At 54.3% G+C, this 16,142-nt stretch overlaps 1 protein-coding gene across 2 annotated transcripts in view; it reads left to right on the top strand.

Annotated features, from left to right (window-relative positions):
* The first annotated feature begins 3,266 nt into the window (after nucleotides 1-3,266).
* The window catches only part of UACA (uveal autoantigen with coiled-coil domains and ankyrin repeats), a 31,809-nt gene continuing 18,933 nt past the window's right edge, over nucleotides 3,267-16,142 (top strand). For both annotated transcript variants that reach the window (XM_053954970.1, XM_053954969.1), the window contains exons 1-4: nucleotides 3,267-3,349; nucleotides 14,319-14,452; nucleotides 14,944-15,032; nucleotides 15,838-15,902. In XM_053954970.1, the coding sequence (XP_053810945.1) occupies nucleotides 3,293-3,349; nucleotides 14,319-14,452; nucleotides 14,944-15,032; nucleotides 15,838-15,902 (345 nt within the window). In that variant the 5' untranslated portion in view covers nucleotides 3,267-3,292. The remainder of the gene's footprint in view (nucleotides 3,350-14,318; nucleotides 14,453-14,943; nucleotides 15,033-15,837; nucleotides 15,903-16,142) is intronic.

The raw sequence follows: 16,142 nt of genomic DNA, 5'->3' as shown, positions 1-16,142 counted from the left end.
GCCGTGCTCCAGCAGCCCTGTGGACACGGCTCCCCTGCTCAGGGACCTGCTGAGGCCCTGAGTCAGTGCGCGGAGATGTGCAGCGTCAGCCACCGCTCCAAGGAAACCTGCGCTCTGCAGGGAGAAATCACAGACGGAGAAGTCATGGCGCTGGGGAGAGTGGGGAACACATCTCCAGCAGGAGCTGCAGGTTTCTGTTTGGAAAGCGTGAGGTGACCTTATCTCACCAGCCTCAGGCTGTGCTCTGCTCTTGGTGCCCACGCACTGGGAACACAAACCACAGCGGGCTGGCTTGTCCTGGCTCGTCTCACTTCCAAGAGAGCTGGCAGAACGTCTGGCCAGACAATGAGGGACAGGAGCCAAGAACCAGGAATGGAGTGATGGCGAGAGCGAGACAAAATCAGGGACCAGAAACAAAAAAGAGGCTTGGAGCAACCTGGTCTGTAGAAGCTGTCCTTGCCCATGGCAGGGGCTGGAACGGGATGGCCTTTAAGGTCCCTTCCAACCCAAAGCACTCCGGAATTTTATGATTCCATGATAAATCATCTAGCTAATCATCTAGAGGGGATGGGACGTGCAGAGGGGTGATGTAGTGGGAGCTACATGCCAGGGATCTTAACAGCAGCAGCCTGAATTAATTTGAAGAGCAAAGTGACAAGTCTGGAGAAAAAGCCTGCAGAAGTGTCCAGAATGAGGGAATAGTCCTGGCAGTGTGGTCAGGGAAGGGCCAGACGTGGAATCTGCCCAGACTGCACTGGAACAGCCCGGCCTGGCCTGGGGACGGAGAGGTGAGGCTGGTTAGCTGGGCTCCCGGGGCTGCCACTCACACCGACAAGTCAGGCTCCAGAAATTCAACGTGAAACGTCTTGTTCTGGCTGACACATGGGGCTGGGAGACGGTGCTCAGACAGGGAACTTCCTGCTTTGACAGCAGGGGAAAACCGGGGAGTTCTGCCTCAGCTGCTCTGGCTGAAGGCTCTACCCTGCACAGAGCTGGCCAGCGAGACCCGCCGTGTGCCCGGGACACGCTTCCCTGGGATGGGCTCCAGCGGGACCCAGCTGGATCCCAAGGCTGGTGCCATCCTGTCAGTGCCAGCCTCGCAGTGCCAGCCTCTCAGTGCCATCACTGGCTGAGCCCAAGGCTGGTGCCATTCTCTCAGTGCCATCCTCTCAGTGACAGCCTTTCAGTGACAGACTCTCAGTGCCATCACTGGCTGAGCTCAAGGCTGGGTGCCATCCTCTCGGTGCCATCTTCTCAATGCCATCCTCTCAGTGCCATCCTCTCAGTGCAGCACTGGCTGAGCCCAAGGCTGGTGCCATCCTGTCAGTGCCATCCTGTCAGTGCCAGCCTCTCAGTGCCATCTCTCAGTGCCATGCTCTCAGTGCCAGCCTCTCAGTGCCATCTCTCAGTGCCATCTCTCAGTGCCATGCTCTCAGTGCCATCTCTCAGTGCCATCTCTCAGTGCCATGCTCTCAGTGCCATCTCTCAGTGCCATCTCTCAGTGCCATGCTCTCAGTGCCATCTCTCAGTGCCAGCCTCTCAGTGCCATCCTCTCAGTGCCATCCTCTTGGTGCCATCTTCTCAGTGCCGTCCTCTCAGTGCCATCCTCTCAGTGCCATCCTCTCATTGCCATCCTCTCAATGCCATCCTCTCAGCGCAGCACTGGCTGAGCCCAAGGCTGGATGCCATCCTCTCAGTGCTATCCTCTCAGTGCCAGCCTCTCAGTGCCATTCTCTCAGTGCCATGCTCTCAGTGCCATGCTCTCAGTGCCATGCTCTCAGTGCCAGCCTCTCAGTGCTGAGCCCTCAGCAGAGCCACGGCTCCGCTGGCCGGGGCAGCCCGTGGATGTGTGTGATTGTCAGGGACAGGGAACGGCGCTGGAATCGGCCGAGCACTTGGAACTGCTCCGGGCAGCTTCTCGGCACTGACTCGAGAGCAAGGAGTTATTTTTAAGATTCTGCTCTCCCTCGCACTGGAATGACTCAGGAGGAGCTTCCTTTAAACAGCACAGATTTGGTGGGAAAAGGGAAAGCTGCTGGTGTCAGCTTGGCCCTGACAATGTGACAGTATTTTTGTAAAGCTGAAACTTTTGGTGAGAGGCGTCCGGAGCTGTGGCTTCTGCTCCAGGACATGCTGGAGTTCTGCTGGTGAAAGGAGGGATGCTGCCTGAAACACGTCTCTTCAGGGAGAAAAACAGCACAAAGCTTAAACAGCGTTGGGGCATACACAGTGCGTCTCCAGAGAGCCCAAATCTGGGATTAATCCGTGCTGGACGAGGGGGCAGAGTGCCCAGGGGAAGGTTTCCATTCTGGAGCTCGCTGGACTCCACAGTGCCTGCTGTGCACAAAATGTGTTCATATTTAACTGCACCGTCCTCTTTCCTTCTGAACAGGCCACCTATGGAGTAACCCAAGTGTTTGAGCAGGGTTTGGCCAGATTGATTAAAAGGCAGTGACATTTACCTCCAGCCTTGCTTACATTAGAGATCCATTGATCAAACCGCCCCCTTCCAGCTCTAATAAGCAAGGTCTTAAACCCAACCCATGGGCCGTAATTAAATAAATCTCAAATAAGACCTTCTGTCATCAGTGCAGTGCAATGGGGCTGCGGGGAAAATGGGCTGAGAAGGGGACAGTAAGCAAGACTTGGGACGAGCAGAACTGAACTCAAACTCGGACATGCTCACGCCGAGGCTGGAGTTAATTGTGTTGTTTAAACCGCTGCCTATGCCCAGCTCGGGCCTCTGCTGCGTGACCTCCTCATTCCTTTGCGCTCACATGTCGTGTTCATTACTGCGGCCGTTTGCACGGCGTTGGCTCCTACCGCCCGCCGCAGGTGAGCGGGAGGGCTCCGAGCTCCCTTCTCGGCCACCGGCAGCTCTGTACTTGGAGGGACGGAGGCGGTGTCCCCCCGGCAGCACGTACACCCGTCCCGGCGCTTCTCCAGCTGCTTTTCCCGGTGCTTTTCCCGGCGTTTCTCCCGGGAGCCCCAGGAGCCGCGGCCGCGCCCTCTCTGTGGTGCCCCTGAGGGGCCGCCCCGGGCCAGAGCGCCGCCCCGCCCGCCGCGCGCCTGCCCCGCCCGCAGCGCGCCCCCTGCCGGCCGGGCGGCTCCCCGCCAACGCGAGGAAGTCCCTCCCCTCCGCGCCGCCCGCTGATTGGCCGCAGCGCCCGCGAGGGCGGGCGGCCATTGGCTGAGGCGCGGGTGGGCGGGGCAGGGCCGGTGCGTCCCGGCCGTGGCGGCGGCGGCGGGAGCGCGGCGGGGCCGGTGCGCGCCCCCCGCCCGCGGCCGCGCCATGAAGAGCCTCAAGTCCCGCCTGAAGAAGCACGAAGCGGTCATCGGGGGCAGCGCGGTGGGTGCCGGGGCACGGCCCGCCCCGCCTGGCTGGCTGGGGGTCCTGGGGGTGCGGCGGAGCACGGGGGATCCCGGCTCCCGGCGGGGCGAGGTCCCGTTTCCTGGGGTGGGGCAGAGCACGGGGGTCCCGGCGTTTGGAGGGGCGGAGAAGGGAGGGTCCGGCTCTGGGGGGGCGCAGAGCTGGAGGGTCCCGGAGCGCGGAGGGGCAGAGCGCGGAGGATTCCGGCTCCCCGGGGAACGGGGGCTGGGCTGGGAGCAGAGGGCGAGGGGAGCCCCGGTACCGCGGGGCACGGAGAGCCCGGGCTCCGCGGGAAGGCTCCGCGGGAAGGCTCCGCGCTCGAGCGGGGCTGAGCGCTCCCCAAGCCGCCCCTGGCCTCTCGCTCCGGCTGTGACCCGGCAGGTTCCCTGTGCCCGCCTGCCGGTTCCTGCCTCCAGCACGGATGAAACCCTTTTTTTTTTTTTTTTTTTTTTTTTTTTCCCCGAGAAAATTCCCCTTTTTTTCCCCGGGAGCCGGTGCGGGGCTCGCTCGGTCGGTGCGCGGGGCACGGGCAGGAGCGGGTGCTGCGCTCGGAAGCGGTGGGGCGAAATCGGAGCGCTCCCGGTGCAGGATTCGCTTGGAAAGTGGGCAGAAAGCTCCCCGAGGCTGCTGAGCACGCGGCTGTGATTGCTGGTCATCCCGTCTGGAATGCGGAGCTGGGGGAGGCAGGAGCTCTGCAAACGCACCTCTGTGACGGCGCAGTTGTCTGCGCCTTCTTGTCCGGCTCCCAAAATTTTAGGCTGGTTCTATCTGGCTTTAACTGGCTTTCTTGGTATTTATTTTCGCCTCATCCATCCCTGCGGATGACTTTTTGTTGAGGGAGGAGGTCTCTGTAACTGGAGAAAGCTGCGTTTGGAACTTTATCGTCTAAATAAATCATCTTTAATGGTGATGGTAAATGGTAAAAGCTGCCCCGGCAGCCCGTCCTGAGCGTGTCCCTGCGCTCCTCTGCTGAGCTCGCCGCTGGCTACGGGGAGTAGCGGGGCAGGGAGGTGAACGTGAGACGCCGGCTTTTATCAGCCCTCCTTTGAGATTCCCGGCTGTCTCTAAAATCCCGCTGCGCCTTTGCCTCGGCTCTGGAGGCGCTACCTGACAGCAGCAGCTCGCCGGGAGGAGCTGGAGCTGCTCTGAAGCGCTGCCGGAGCCCTGGCAGATGCCAGCTCCCATCCCCGGGATCCCCGGGGCTCAGCAGTGATTCACGAGGCTGTTATGAGGATTTGTCATGCGTGGGCTGGCACTGCTCTGTGCTCCTTAGCCGTCCTGTACTTTAGAGCTGTTTGTTATTCTCAAATTAGCCCAGTAATTGCGTTCAAACAGAGACTGGCAGCACCTGTGTTTGGCTTTGAATAGAGATTTTTCACTTCCAACAAACCTTCTCTTCAGAGGGGGCTTGAGCAGTCTTAATACCTTTGAGAGCTGAAGTTACTCTGAAATACACGAAGGGAAGTTGCTTTCAGCAAGATCCTGTGAAAACAGGGACTTTTGTCCGTAGTAAACTTATTTCCCCTGTCTGTTACATAGTTTGGTTGTGCGATCACTCCACCATCTCATCAAATAGCAACTTTTAATCCTCTCCGTGTGGGACAGGCCCGTCCCGGCGGGTGATGGGATGAAGCTGGTCTCTGTTCTGCTGGGAGGGAGGGGAAGTGGGTGGGAACCCTGCCAGCGGCAGCTTTGGAGATCCTGCCTGAAAGGAGCCTACAAGAGCCGCCTGTTCGGGAAACCTCATCCCGCTCCCCTCTCCCCACCCAGTGCTGTTTCCTGGGGGGTGGAGAGAAACCTAATCCAGCCTGCTTCTGGAAGTTTTCCTCCAGGTGAAGGTGGTAGTTACGTGCCTTCTGTTGGGAATGGCTTCGTTAGTGGTTTGTGATGGAGGGAAGCCACGAAAAGCAGCAGAAAGTAAAAGCCATGTCAGTTATTACCCATTCCACGGTTATCCAGGACCTGAAAGTGGAATCACCTGGTTTTGCCAACTCCAGCTGGCTGATGGCACTTGGAAAATCATCTGAGCAGCCTGCTCAGTGCTCTGCATAGCGAGACAAATGCCTGTCATTAGCAGGAGGGCAGGCTGGAAAGTTGGATGTGAGCTTCCGTGGGGCACGAAGGTCAGAGGAGCTGCCTCATCCACCAGCATTTACAGGAAAGGTCTTAATTAATGCTCCCAATCCCACTGGGACTGCAGCAGCTCCCACTGCCCGTGCCTCTGAGATTCCAGAATACATCCTGACGCTGCAAAAGTGTGTTTGGGACCTGGACTGGGATAAGTTCTTCCAGCAGAGCTGGAGGTTGTGTCTGTACCCGTGAGATGCTCACTGGTTGCTCTCTCTTGAGAAGCCGACTGGGGAAGGGTTGGTTTGTTGTTCTGCAGAACAAACCTCTTCTCTCTGCTCAGACCTTTGCAGATGGACTTTGAGTGGCGAGTCCTGACTGTGGTCTGCAGGGGAAAAGGCACCTGCTCATTGCTGTAACTCTGGGGGAGCAGCTGGGGAGGGCTCTGCTCCAGCTCAGCTGGGGTAAAACCTTGCTGTCCCTTGTGATGAGGCCTGGAATTTAGGGAAGGGGCACCTGGAGTTCCTGGGAAACACGGGGTTCCACGGCTTAGAGCTGGAGCTGCAGCCCGAGGAGTGGGATCCCCACAGTTCAGGAGATGGGGATGGGCAGATACAAAAACATGTGAGAACTCCTACCAATCCTTTCTCCTCTGGGAAAAGTGGTGCTGGGTTTTGTTTAATTAAGAGAAACCAAACCTGCCATATAATTAGCGGAAACCATTGTGCAAGGAACAAAGGGCCACCTGAGCACTTGCCCTGGTATAATAAGCTGTGATTATTAAATGAATATCTGAACAAGCTCTGGAGTTGGTGACAGCTGAGCTTGTTCAAGGTTGTGTCAACACTTCTTTCCCTGTGGATGCTGCCCGGCTCTGTTAAAGCGGATGAGTTTTCCTCTGGGGAGGGAGGAGTGGAGCTTTGTGGGGTGACCCAATGCACCATTCACCATCTGCTTCTGCCCTGTCAGCAGCAGAGAGAGAGCAGGTACCACCTCCTGCTCTGGGCTGACCCCTTTTGTCGTGGGAATGGGGGATGCTGCTTGAATTTGCTAATTCATCAGCAGCACCTTCTTGTAGGGTGTGCAGTAGCCCAAATGTCAGCGGTGATTTGTAGCCCCAGTGGGCTGTCAAATGCACATTGGTAACTGAAGGGGTGAAGCGAAAACCAGGCGTTTGATGACCTAATTTTAACCCTTTAAAGGTTCGAGATCACTTACGGAACAAGAACCTGGTGCTGCTGGGGGCACACGAGGGTTTGTACACGGACAAGACTTTTGTGGCACCGTGTCCTGACTGTGCCCTGTGCGAGGACACAGACCAGTTTGTCAGCCCCATCCCAGTGCTCTGACCCATCAGCTGAGTTTTTCCAGTGTTGCTGCTGCTGGCTGGAGCAGTTCTGTGCTGTCCCCCCTCCCTGGGGTGACTTTGCCATGGCATCCTCAGGCCCTGCAGCCAAGCACCCACAGCACTGTAATATTCCAATGCCATTCCTGGCCTGGCTGGGCTTGTTCCTTGGAGCAAGTTTGGTTCCAGGAAGCTTTATTCAGGCTCGTGCTAATGTGTTTGTTCTTGGAAAAAAAAACCTCTGTGTGATTCATTTGCATTTAGTTAACTGGAATTAGAGCTTGTTTGTGTGATGTTTGGGGTGAAGCTGGAGAAACACAACGGGCAATTTGTGGTGCAGCCTGTTTACAGGTGCATTGTCATTTTCAGGCTCCGTAGAAAGGAGAGTTAATGTTTTATCACTCTGGAATGTAGCAATTAAATATATTTAAAAGAGTGGAGGTTCAGTGCAGGCCTGGGAGTTCAATATCCCGAGCTGATGTGCAGACATAATTACACAGATAAGCTCTGTGCTTATCTATTTGGAATCCTTATGACCTTTTGTCTAGAAGCAACTTCTGGAGCACTTTGTCAGTATTTAAATATTAATATTAGCAAGCACATGCTTGAACATCTGAGGCTGATCCTGTTTGCATCACGACCACGGCTGGGATTTGTTGCTCCCTTCCCCGTGTGCTCGGGGCTGGTCCCTGTGTGCTGGATGCACCAGTCACGTCAGGTTTCATCACCCCTGATATTTCCTGATGCCTTAATGCATGGAAGTGCACAAATCAATGGGGCCTTGCCTGAGAGCTCAGAAATTCCAGCTAATGCTGTGCCTGGAGTCCTGGGAAGGCAGGAGCTGTGCTGCTGCCTCTGGCAGCTGGACTCTGACCCTGCTCCTGTCTCTCCCTGGTTAAAGGGGAAATGTTTCTCCTGGGCACCTGTGTGTGAAGCCAGGCTGCAGCAGGAGCTGGGCTTGCAGGGCTCCCCTTCCTCCAGCTGCTGCTGGCTGCAGGGGGGTGTGATGCTCTTGGTGTGTGTGAGTCTGGCCCCAGGTACCCACGGAGTGTCCTCAGCAGAGTTTGGAATTGCACCTGCAGAGCCCCAGCAGCTCTGGTCACTTCTGCTGGTGTCCAGCCAGGCTGTGCCTCAAGGCTGGCAGGCTGTTTTACCCATAAAGCGCTCTGGACTTTTGTGTTGGCCGTGTGATATGAGAAAGTTGTTTCAGAGCAAAACTGGGACTGTTTGTAGTTCTTTGAGCCGGCTGTGCCTCCTGCAGGGCTTGCAGGCAGGATCCTTTGGCACTCCCAGTGTGGCCTCTGAGCTCTCGGGGCTGGTGCTGGTGGATTTTCCCCGGGCACAGCCTGGAAGAGAGAAACTGGCACTGCTGCGAGGGACCTCTCGCTCCTCGCAGTGGGAAATGTTGACTTTGAGAGGATTTTTTGACACGTAACAGAGCTAGAAGTCAGTTTGAATTTTCTTGATTCTTAATAAATTGATCTTGACGGGCTATGCTGGCTTGGGAGGGAACTACCTTCAGAACAGGGTAAAATCAGGAATGTTTGAGGAGATGTAGTTGCCTGCTTTAAGCTGTTTGCTAGGACACTGTTACCTGCATTAATGACAGGCTGCAGCTGCATTTAAACCCAGCAGGCACAGCACAGCTCTTCAGGTGAGGTTTTGACAGGAGTGTTTTCAGCACGATACCAAACCGGAGCAGGCCTAAGGGAGCTGCTGGTTTTTATCCCGTTTTGGGCGAAGCCTTGCCCACTTTGTGGCATTCAATGGCTTTTTTATTCTGGGGGATTTTTGGTGAATGAGGTGGTAACACAAAGTGCTGCCTGTGGGAAGGTGCTGGGTGAAACAAGAACGCTGTGTTCAGGCTGTGTCTGCTTTTCCCTTGCACAGACTAAACCCCACATGACACTCCAAAGCATTTACACGTGGAGACAGACGTGTCCTGGGAAGTAAGATACGCTTGTAAAATACAGAATGCTCGCCCCAGTGGGGTTTAACCCAGTATGTGCAGTATTTTTTCAGACAGGTAAGCCAAATTCTTCAGGAGAGATGGGTTTATTGAAGTGCCCTTGCACTGCAGGGGAAGCTGCACCTGGGGAACGTTTTCAAAACCCGTTTTTCTAATCGAACTTGCCCTTTCATTCCGTCTGTGCAGTTTTGAAAGGAATCGAAGCACTTCATTAGCGTTTGTCGCTTTGTGCCATTGAAAGGGCAGGGTGTGTCTGTCCACGCGTTGCTTCTGATGACAAATGTACTCTGCCCTCCGGAGAAAGAGCAGGGACTCCCAGCGTGAGCCTGGCCCTGGCTCTGAAAGAGGTGCTTTGGGTTGGATTGTGGGAGGAAATTCCTCCCTGGGAGGGGGTGAGGCCCTGGCACAGGGAGCCCAGAGCAGCTGGGGCTGCCCCTGGATCCCTGGCAGTGCCCAAGGCCAGGCAGGGCAGGGCTGGGAGCACCTGGGACAGTGGCAGGTGTCCCTGCTATGGCAGGGGTGGCACTGGGTGGGGTTTAAATCCCTTCCAAGTGGCCCTGGGGTTCTGTGAAGGGCCACTGAGAGTGTGTGAGCTGTGCTGTGCTGGTGCTGGCAGTGTCACCAGAGCTCTCTGCTCTCCTGTGTGCTGATGTCACCCGCTAATGGCATTGCAGGGGCTGTGCCCCTGCTGGCCTTTGCTGGGGACAGGATCAGCCTGGCCCTGTGGTGGCAGGAGCTGGGCTCACTTTCACAGCTTTATCCCAGCTCGCTGTGAAGGGCTTAGGAGCTGCTTTGAGTTGCAGCTGGTATTTCTGAGCTGGGTTAGGTGACCTTAGAGCCCGTCCAGTGCCACCCCTGCCATGGCAGGGACACTTTCCACTGTCCCAGGTGCTCCCAGCCCTGTCCAGCCTGGTCTGGGACATTCCAGGGATCCAGGGGCAGCCACAGCTGCTCTGAGCACCCTGTGCCAGGGCCTCACACCCTCAAAGGGAGGAATTTCCTCCAAACCAACCTAAAAGTTCTTCTCTTCCTGCGGGAGGCCATTGCCCCTTGTCCTGTCCCTCCATGCTCTGAAGTTGTACAGTTTCTTAGCAGAGGGTGTGGAGGATTTTCCTGGGGAGATCAATCCTTTCAGCACAGGTTTGTCACTGGCTGAGGGCCGGGAGGGCACGTGGAGCAGGGGGCCTGTGTCCTGTCTGCAGGAACCAGGCTGCTGGCAACCAGGCTGCTTCTGATCCTAGCCCAGCACGGGGGTGGGCTGCTCCCTGTCCTTGGAGACACGGAGCCGGGCAGGAGTCCTGGCAGGCTGAGTTTGAACAGCTCTGTGTCAACACAGGACGGGCAATATCAGCCTTGCCCAGGTGTCTGTGGTGTGGAGGGTGATGCAGCACCTCCAGAGATCTGCACTGCTGGGGTCTGGTGACGTTCCTGGTCTTAATTTTGGGGGGGAAAAAGTCTGAATTAGGCTGTGCACTTCGGGCACTCTAATGAGCATGTTTGAGTCGGTGCTTTTGAGCTGCCTTGGAGGAGGTTTAATCCGTGGGGTTCGTGTTTCCTGGAGCTCCTCGGTGCTGATGGAGCCGTGGGAGCTGCTCTGTGCCTGGCTGGGGCTGGGGAATGTGGTTCAGCAATCCTAAATCCTGTGCCAGGAGGATCTGCAGCACAGAGGGGCTGCAGGATGGGTGCAGCTCGGGAGACACGAGGAGTGTCTGCAGGCAGATGAGGTGGAGACAAGGAAAACCTTCGGGGTGGATTCTCTGGAGAACACCTGGAAGCCACAGTCTTACCTACATTTCTCACCAGACTGATTTTGGTGGAGTGGGGCTTTTCTGCCACTGCCACTTGGGAGGTGTATTTATTCTCCCCCCACAAAAAAAATATCCATTTTTAGCTTGAGGAGACGGACTTGGTTGTGGCCAGAAGACAGCACAGTCGCTGTGCTTTTTTGGAGTGGCTTTGGATGCTAATTGCAGAGAGGTCTTGGAACACTCTTTGGGGGATGTTGGTGCTGTGGGGCAAAGGCTGGTGCTCACACGGGGGACGAGGGGATAGTTCAGAACTTACTGGGGAGGAGAGAATTTACCCAAATCTGAGCGATTGATTTTAAAATTCTCTGCTGAGGAGATCCATTTATTAGGTTATCTGCAGCCTCTGCTGCGTGTCCTCCAGGGTGAGCGTAAGTGTTTTCCTGGCTCCGGACCAGGTTTCTCTCCTGCAGACAAAACAGTGCATTGCTTGTCCTGTTGACCTACTCCTCTAAATATGGCACTTGGGAGATCTCCACTTAAATTTAAAACTTGTGAAAGGGGATTCTCCATCTCCCTCCTGTTAATCATTGTGCTGTCTGTTTAATGTTTTCACAGCCTCTGTGACTCCTCTCGTTTCACATGTTGGGAGACAGACTGGCAGCAGCAGTAAGCTGAAACCAGGTTTTATTCAGAAAGGGTTTCAGTGCTGTAAAAGGAGAATTTTTTTTTTTTTTAAAGCGGAGGCATGTGTGTTTTCTAATTTAAAATGGGTTACATTTCTGTCAAAATAGGATCGTGCATTCCATCTGCTCGGCAGTTGTGGCTGTCTGAAGTCTGAGCCCGAGTCTGGTTACGGCTTTGTGGCGCGGCGGAGCAGGGAAGGAATTGCTGCCGGGAGTATTTCAGTCCTCGCGTGTTACGAGCGGTGCCGAGCCCTCCGTGGGGGTGCCCGGGGACCGTCAGGGGCGTGTTTGTCATTTTAAAGGAGTGTGTGTGCCTGTCTGCGGGGCTGGCGACGTGCCTGTCCCCTGAGCTCACTGGCACACCGTGACTCAGGGCACGGGCACGCCGGGAATGTATTAATGCCCATTGCTTTCTATCGCCTGCCTATCGAGTAGTGCCTTATCAGAAAATAGATCGGGCTGATGAGGCTGGCTGCGGGTTGTTTACCCCGGAGCATCATTCCCCGGGAGCGCTGTCCGGCGCTGACCGCCGCTCCGGCCGGGCTCCGGCCAGAGTTATGAAGGATGAAGATGATGCTGAGGATGGGGAAAGCACCCTCGGGGAGCCGAGCTAAGTGAAGGATGGAGCAGGAGGAGCAGAGCAGCAGTTCCTCGCCGATGTGACGGAGCTGGTGGCTCCTGGCAGCCGAGCTCAGCATGATTTGTTGGTTCTCTTGTGCAGCCAAGGACGCAGTAGGTATCTCGGAGCTCTGGCTGGGCTTTCGTGTCCTGGCAGGAGTTTGCAGCTGCAAAAATGTGAAAGCTTGGATTGTGCAGGTGGGGTGTAGTACTTCTGTTTAACTAATGAGTGTTGGATCTCCTTAGCAACTCCTCCTGCGAGGAATCTCCCTTAAATGTGAAGTGCGTTTGTTAAATGTGTAATGATTTAATCCTGGAATGGTTTGGGTTGGAAGGGATCTTAAAGCTCGTCCCATTCCACAACCTGCCATGGGCAGGGACACCTGCCACTGTCCCAGGCTGCTCCAAGCCCTGCCCAGCCTGGCCTTGGGCACTGCCAGGGATCCAGGGGCAGCCCCAGCTGCTCTGGGCACCCTGTGCCAGGGCCTGCCCACCCTGGCAGGCAGAATTCCTTCCCAATCTCCCATCCATCCCTGCCCCCTGGCAGTGGGGATCATTCCCTGGGTCCTGTCCCTCCATCCCCTTTTAAACTTGGTACACCATGGGCCGTGGATACGAATGACTGAAGTGTTGGTTTTTTTAAAGTAAGGCTTCTGTTAATCAGAACTTTTATGAAGTGGGAGCGGGGAGTGGCTGGGGAGGATTTGGGAGGATTTTCTGTCCCTTTGGGTGAGTTGTGCTGGCTGCAGAGGTACAACCCAGCAATCCCACCCCAGTGTGGACACCCAAGGCGAGATCTCTGTCCTGTAGGGATGGGAAGGCACCAGGAGAATTTAGGGGGCACAGAGCTTGATGCTGTGTGTGCACGGTCTCTAAGGTATTTCCATGAAAAGCTAAGCCTTGCACGAGGAGGTGGCTTTGCAGGGAGCCTGTCCAAGCTGGGGAGGGACGTGGCACTGGTGATGACTTCTCAGCCCGGCTGCCTTGGCTTTCAGGCTAATGGATGTGTTAATTGATTGATGAGTCAGTGCTGCACCTCAGCCCTGGTGCTAATTTCATTAGTGCTCTATTTTTATTGCTCCTGTCACTTCTGGCAGGGCTGGACTGGGTTAGCTGCTGCTAAGCCTTCATGATTACTCTAATCTTGTTTATTGTGGGAAAGCAGAGTAAAGATTATCACCCGGGCTGGAAGGGCCCTCTGGAGACCCTCCAGGCCAGCCCCTGCACAGGCAGGCTCACCTGGGGCAGGTGACACGGAGCGTGTCCGGGTGGGGTGGGGATGTCTCCAGAGAGGGAGAATCCAGCCCTCCCTGGGCAGCTGCTCCAGGGCTCTGCCCCTTCCGTGGAAAGAAGTTCTTCCTCGTGTTGAGGTGGAAATTCTTGTGTTTTAGTTTCTGGCCATTGCTTCTTGTCCTGGGTACCACTGAACAGTGTGGAATCGTCCTCTGACACCCCTTGGAGATACTTGTATGGATTGAAGGGATCCCCTCTGTCTCCTCTGATCATGAGGGCAGCTCCCTTTTCCAAATCACTGCAGCTGCAGGTGGTGCCAGTGGATTTTTGGGGTTGTTCTTTTTTGTGTACCCTCTTTTACTTAAACAAACCCTGGGCTGGGGTTACCTGGTTTAATGTTCTTTATGATGTGAGGAATTTCTGACCCACATTGAAGAGTAACTTCTTGCACCCACAGGCTGCTTGTGCCTCACCCATCTGCTGTGCAGAGTTAGATTTGAATGTCATACTCCTGTTTTGATTAAAATACTCCTTTGGAAGCCTTGTTCTTCCCTTAAAAGCTCCTTGAATGAATATCCAGTCATCAGTGTCCAGCTCGGATGTGAGGTTTCTGTCACAGAGCAGTTTCCTGAAAAATCCCGAGCCATTCACAGGGATGGTTTTGGCAGGGAAGAGAACAAGCTCTGCATTTTGGGATGGGAGGCTTGGCCTGGGGCCTGAAAGTCTAAGTTTGAAGTAAACAAGAGAGGAGTGGGGGGTGAGGGCTGTCTGGGCTGAATGGTGGGGGTCTATTTATAACTGACTGGGGCTTTCTCTGCCCTCCGCAGTGCTTTGGGAACTGCAGGCAGTTCAAAACTGTCAGCTTTGAATTTCTTTCTTCTGCAGCTCAGTAGCTGTCCTTCCCTTGAATATCACACTTAGCTGATTTATGACCCACTGAACAGCCTGGCACAGCCAGGAAAGGCCATGTCCTGGAGTGTATTTTTAATGCATGATTGTTTAAAATCATTTGTCGTCGGAATATGAAATTGAGCGAAGGCAAACTGAGACAGAGTGAGGAAAACCAAAGAAATTTGATGCTGAAAGTCTCCTTTAGGACCAAAGTGGCCTAACCAGGCTGTGCCAGAGCTGTGCACGTTCAGTGCCAGCAGCAGTGTGACGGGGATGTTGCACAGGGGACTCCAGGCATCCTGGTGGTGCAGCACCGTTCGCACAGCCAGGCGGGTTTTGTCGTGGCTCAGCCCCTGGTGCTCCATGAACTCACATCTCTGCTTCTGTCTCCCAGCTGAACCCAGACTGGAGCAAGTACGATGACAGGCTGATGAAGGCAGCTGAGAGGGGCGATGTGGACAAGGTTTCATCCATCCTGGCCAAGAAGGGGGTCAGTCCCACAAAGCTGGACGTGGAAGGGAGATCCGCGTAAGTGACTCCCCGAGCTCGGGCGTGGTGCTGGGAGGCTGCTGGAAATCATGCCCCTGCTGCTCCAGAAGCCTTTTTGAGTACAGAAATCCGTGTGATACCTCATCTAAACCTAGCTTCACTGAGCTGGAACCCAGCTGGCTGAAAAGGGAAACTCCCAAACAATCTGCACTTCCAAGTGATCAGTGTTCAAAGACTTGCTCTTGCCAGGTTTGAGTGTTAAAGAGAAACTGAAACCCCACTGGTATTTCACCTGGTTCACTCATCCAGGTAAACAATGATTGTTTCTCAGGAAATTTGCCTTGTTCCTTGAAGCAGTGTTTGCAGAACCCTTAACTCTGGATGCTGTCCAGAGCTGGCCCCGGTAACACTTCCCTTACACAGCTGCTGGCTTTGTCTTTCCTGGCCAATATTGCCATTTTTGTGTACATACCAGCTGTGCCTGAGCAAGGTCTTTTCTCTCTTTTTTTCTTTTTTTTTTTTTTTTTTAGATTCCATGTTGTAGCATCAAAGGGAAACCTGGATTGCTTGAACACCATCCTGGTGCACGGAGTTGATATCACAGCCACTGATGCTGCAGGTGGGTTTGCTCACCCTGAGAGGGCAGCCTGGCAATGCTCTCAGCTGGGTTTCATTCTGCAATAAAGTTAAGCTGGACCACAGGATAGCTCTTCCTTCTTTCTGTAGCTGGCAGAAAGCAAATTATTTGTGTGACCTGTTGCTGGTCCTGAGGAAACTGGCCTGCCATGGAACTGATGAATGCAGCAGAACTTAAGGAATGTGGGTTTGTGCTGCTCTCCCTGTGTTTATAATGTGCTCCAGACTCCCTGGTGAGATCAGCATTTCTGAGTGAGAGCAGGATAAGAACAGTTTTAAATGAACTCGAGGTGAGGATTCAAATGGAATGTTGTGGGAGGTGTTTGTGTGCCCAGCTGAGCCTCAGGAGCTCAGAGTTCATCTGAACCTTCCAGATTTCCTTGCGTGGTAGCAGAGTTTGTGGAAGGCCTTGTGGAGGAGACAGTTAAAAACAGGTGCTAATTTTCAGGTTGTTACCTCAGAATTTAATAGGTTTAATACGAAGCTGAGAACAAGAAAATTTACAGAGATCACTTGGCCTCCTCCTCTTATGGGAGAGTTGATTTTTTTTAAGTCCTTGTGTGGAGTCAGATGCAGTATTTTGAGATTAATTTCACAAATGAACTCTCATCCTTGATGGAAGATTCCCTGGAGCAGGAAAAGGCTGTGGCAAAGTGAGGTGTAGAGAGGAGATGTCAGCACAGATCTGCAGGGACTGGCACACAGGAGCTGTTGGATCTCAAATGCTGGGGATGTTCATCAGAAATTCACTGAGCCAAAACCCCTGAGCTGCTGTTCTCTGTTTTCAGGCAGGAACGCCCTGCACCTGGCTGCAAAGTATGGCCATGCTTTGTGCTTGCAGAAGCTCTTGCAGGTACTGAAAACACAGCTTGTCTCCTACAGCTCTTACACTGAGGGGGAAAAGGTGGCTTTCCATACGCTGCTTCAGAAGTGGGATGTGTGATTTCTTTCTTAACCAATCAGATTGTTTTTTAAGAGTCATGGGGAAAAGACCTTTTCATGTTAAATACCAGGCTGGGGCTGAAAGAGGGCTAAAATAAAGAAAATAAACTTCTTTTTTTTTTTTTTTAAATCTTTTCGTAGACTGGCAAGT

The sequence above is a fragment of the Vidua chalybeata genome, chromosome 13, assembly GCF_026979565.1.
Source record: "Vidua chalybeata isolate OUT-0048 chromosome 13, bVidCha1 merged haplotype, whole genome shotgun sequence".
Taxonomy (NCBI): Eukaryota; Metazoa; Chordata; class Aves; order Passeriformes; family Viduidae; genus Vidua; species Vidua chalybeata.
This window is presented reverse-complemented; position numbering and strand designations above follow the sequence as displayed.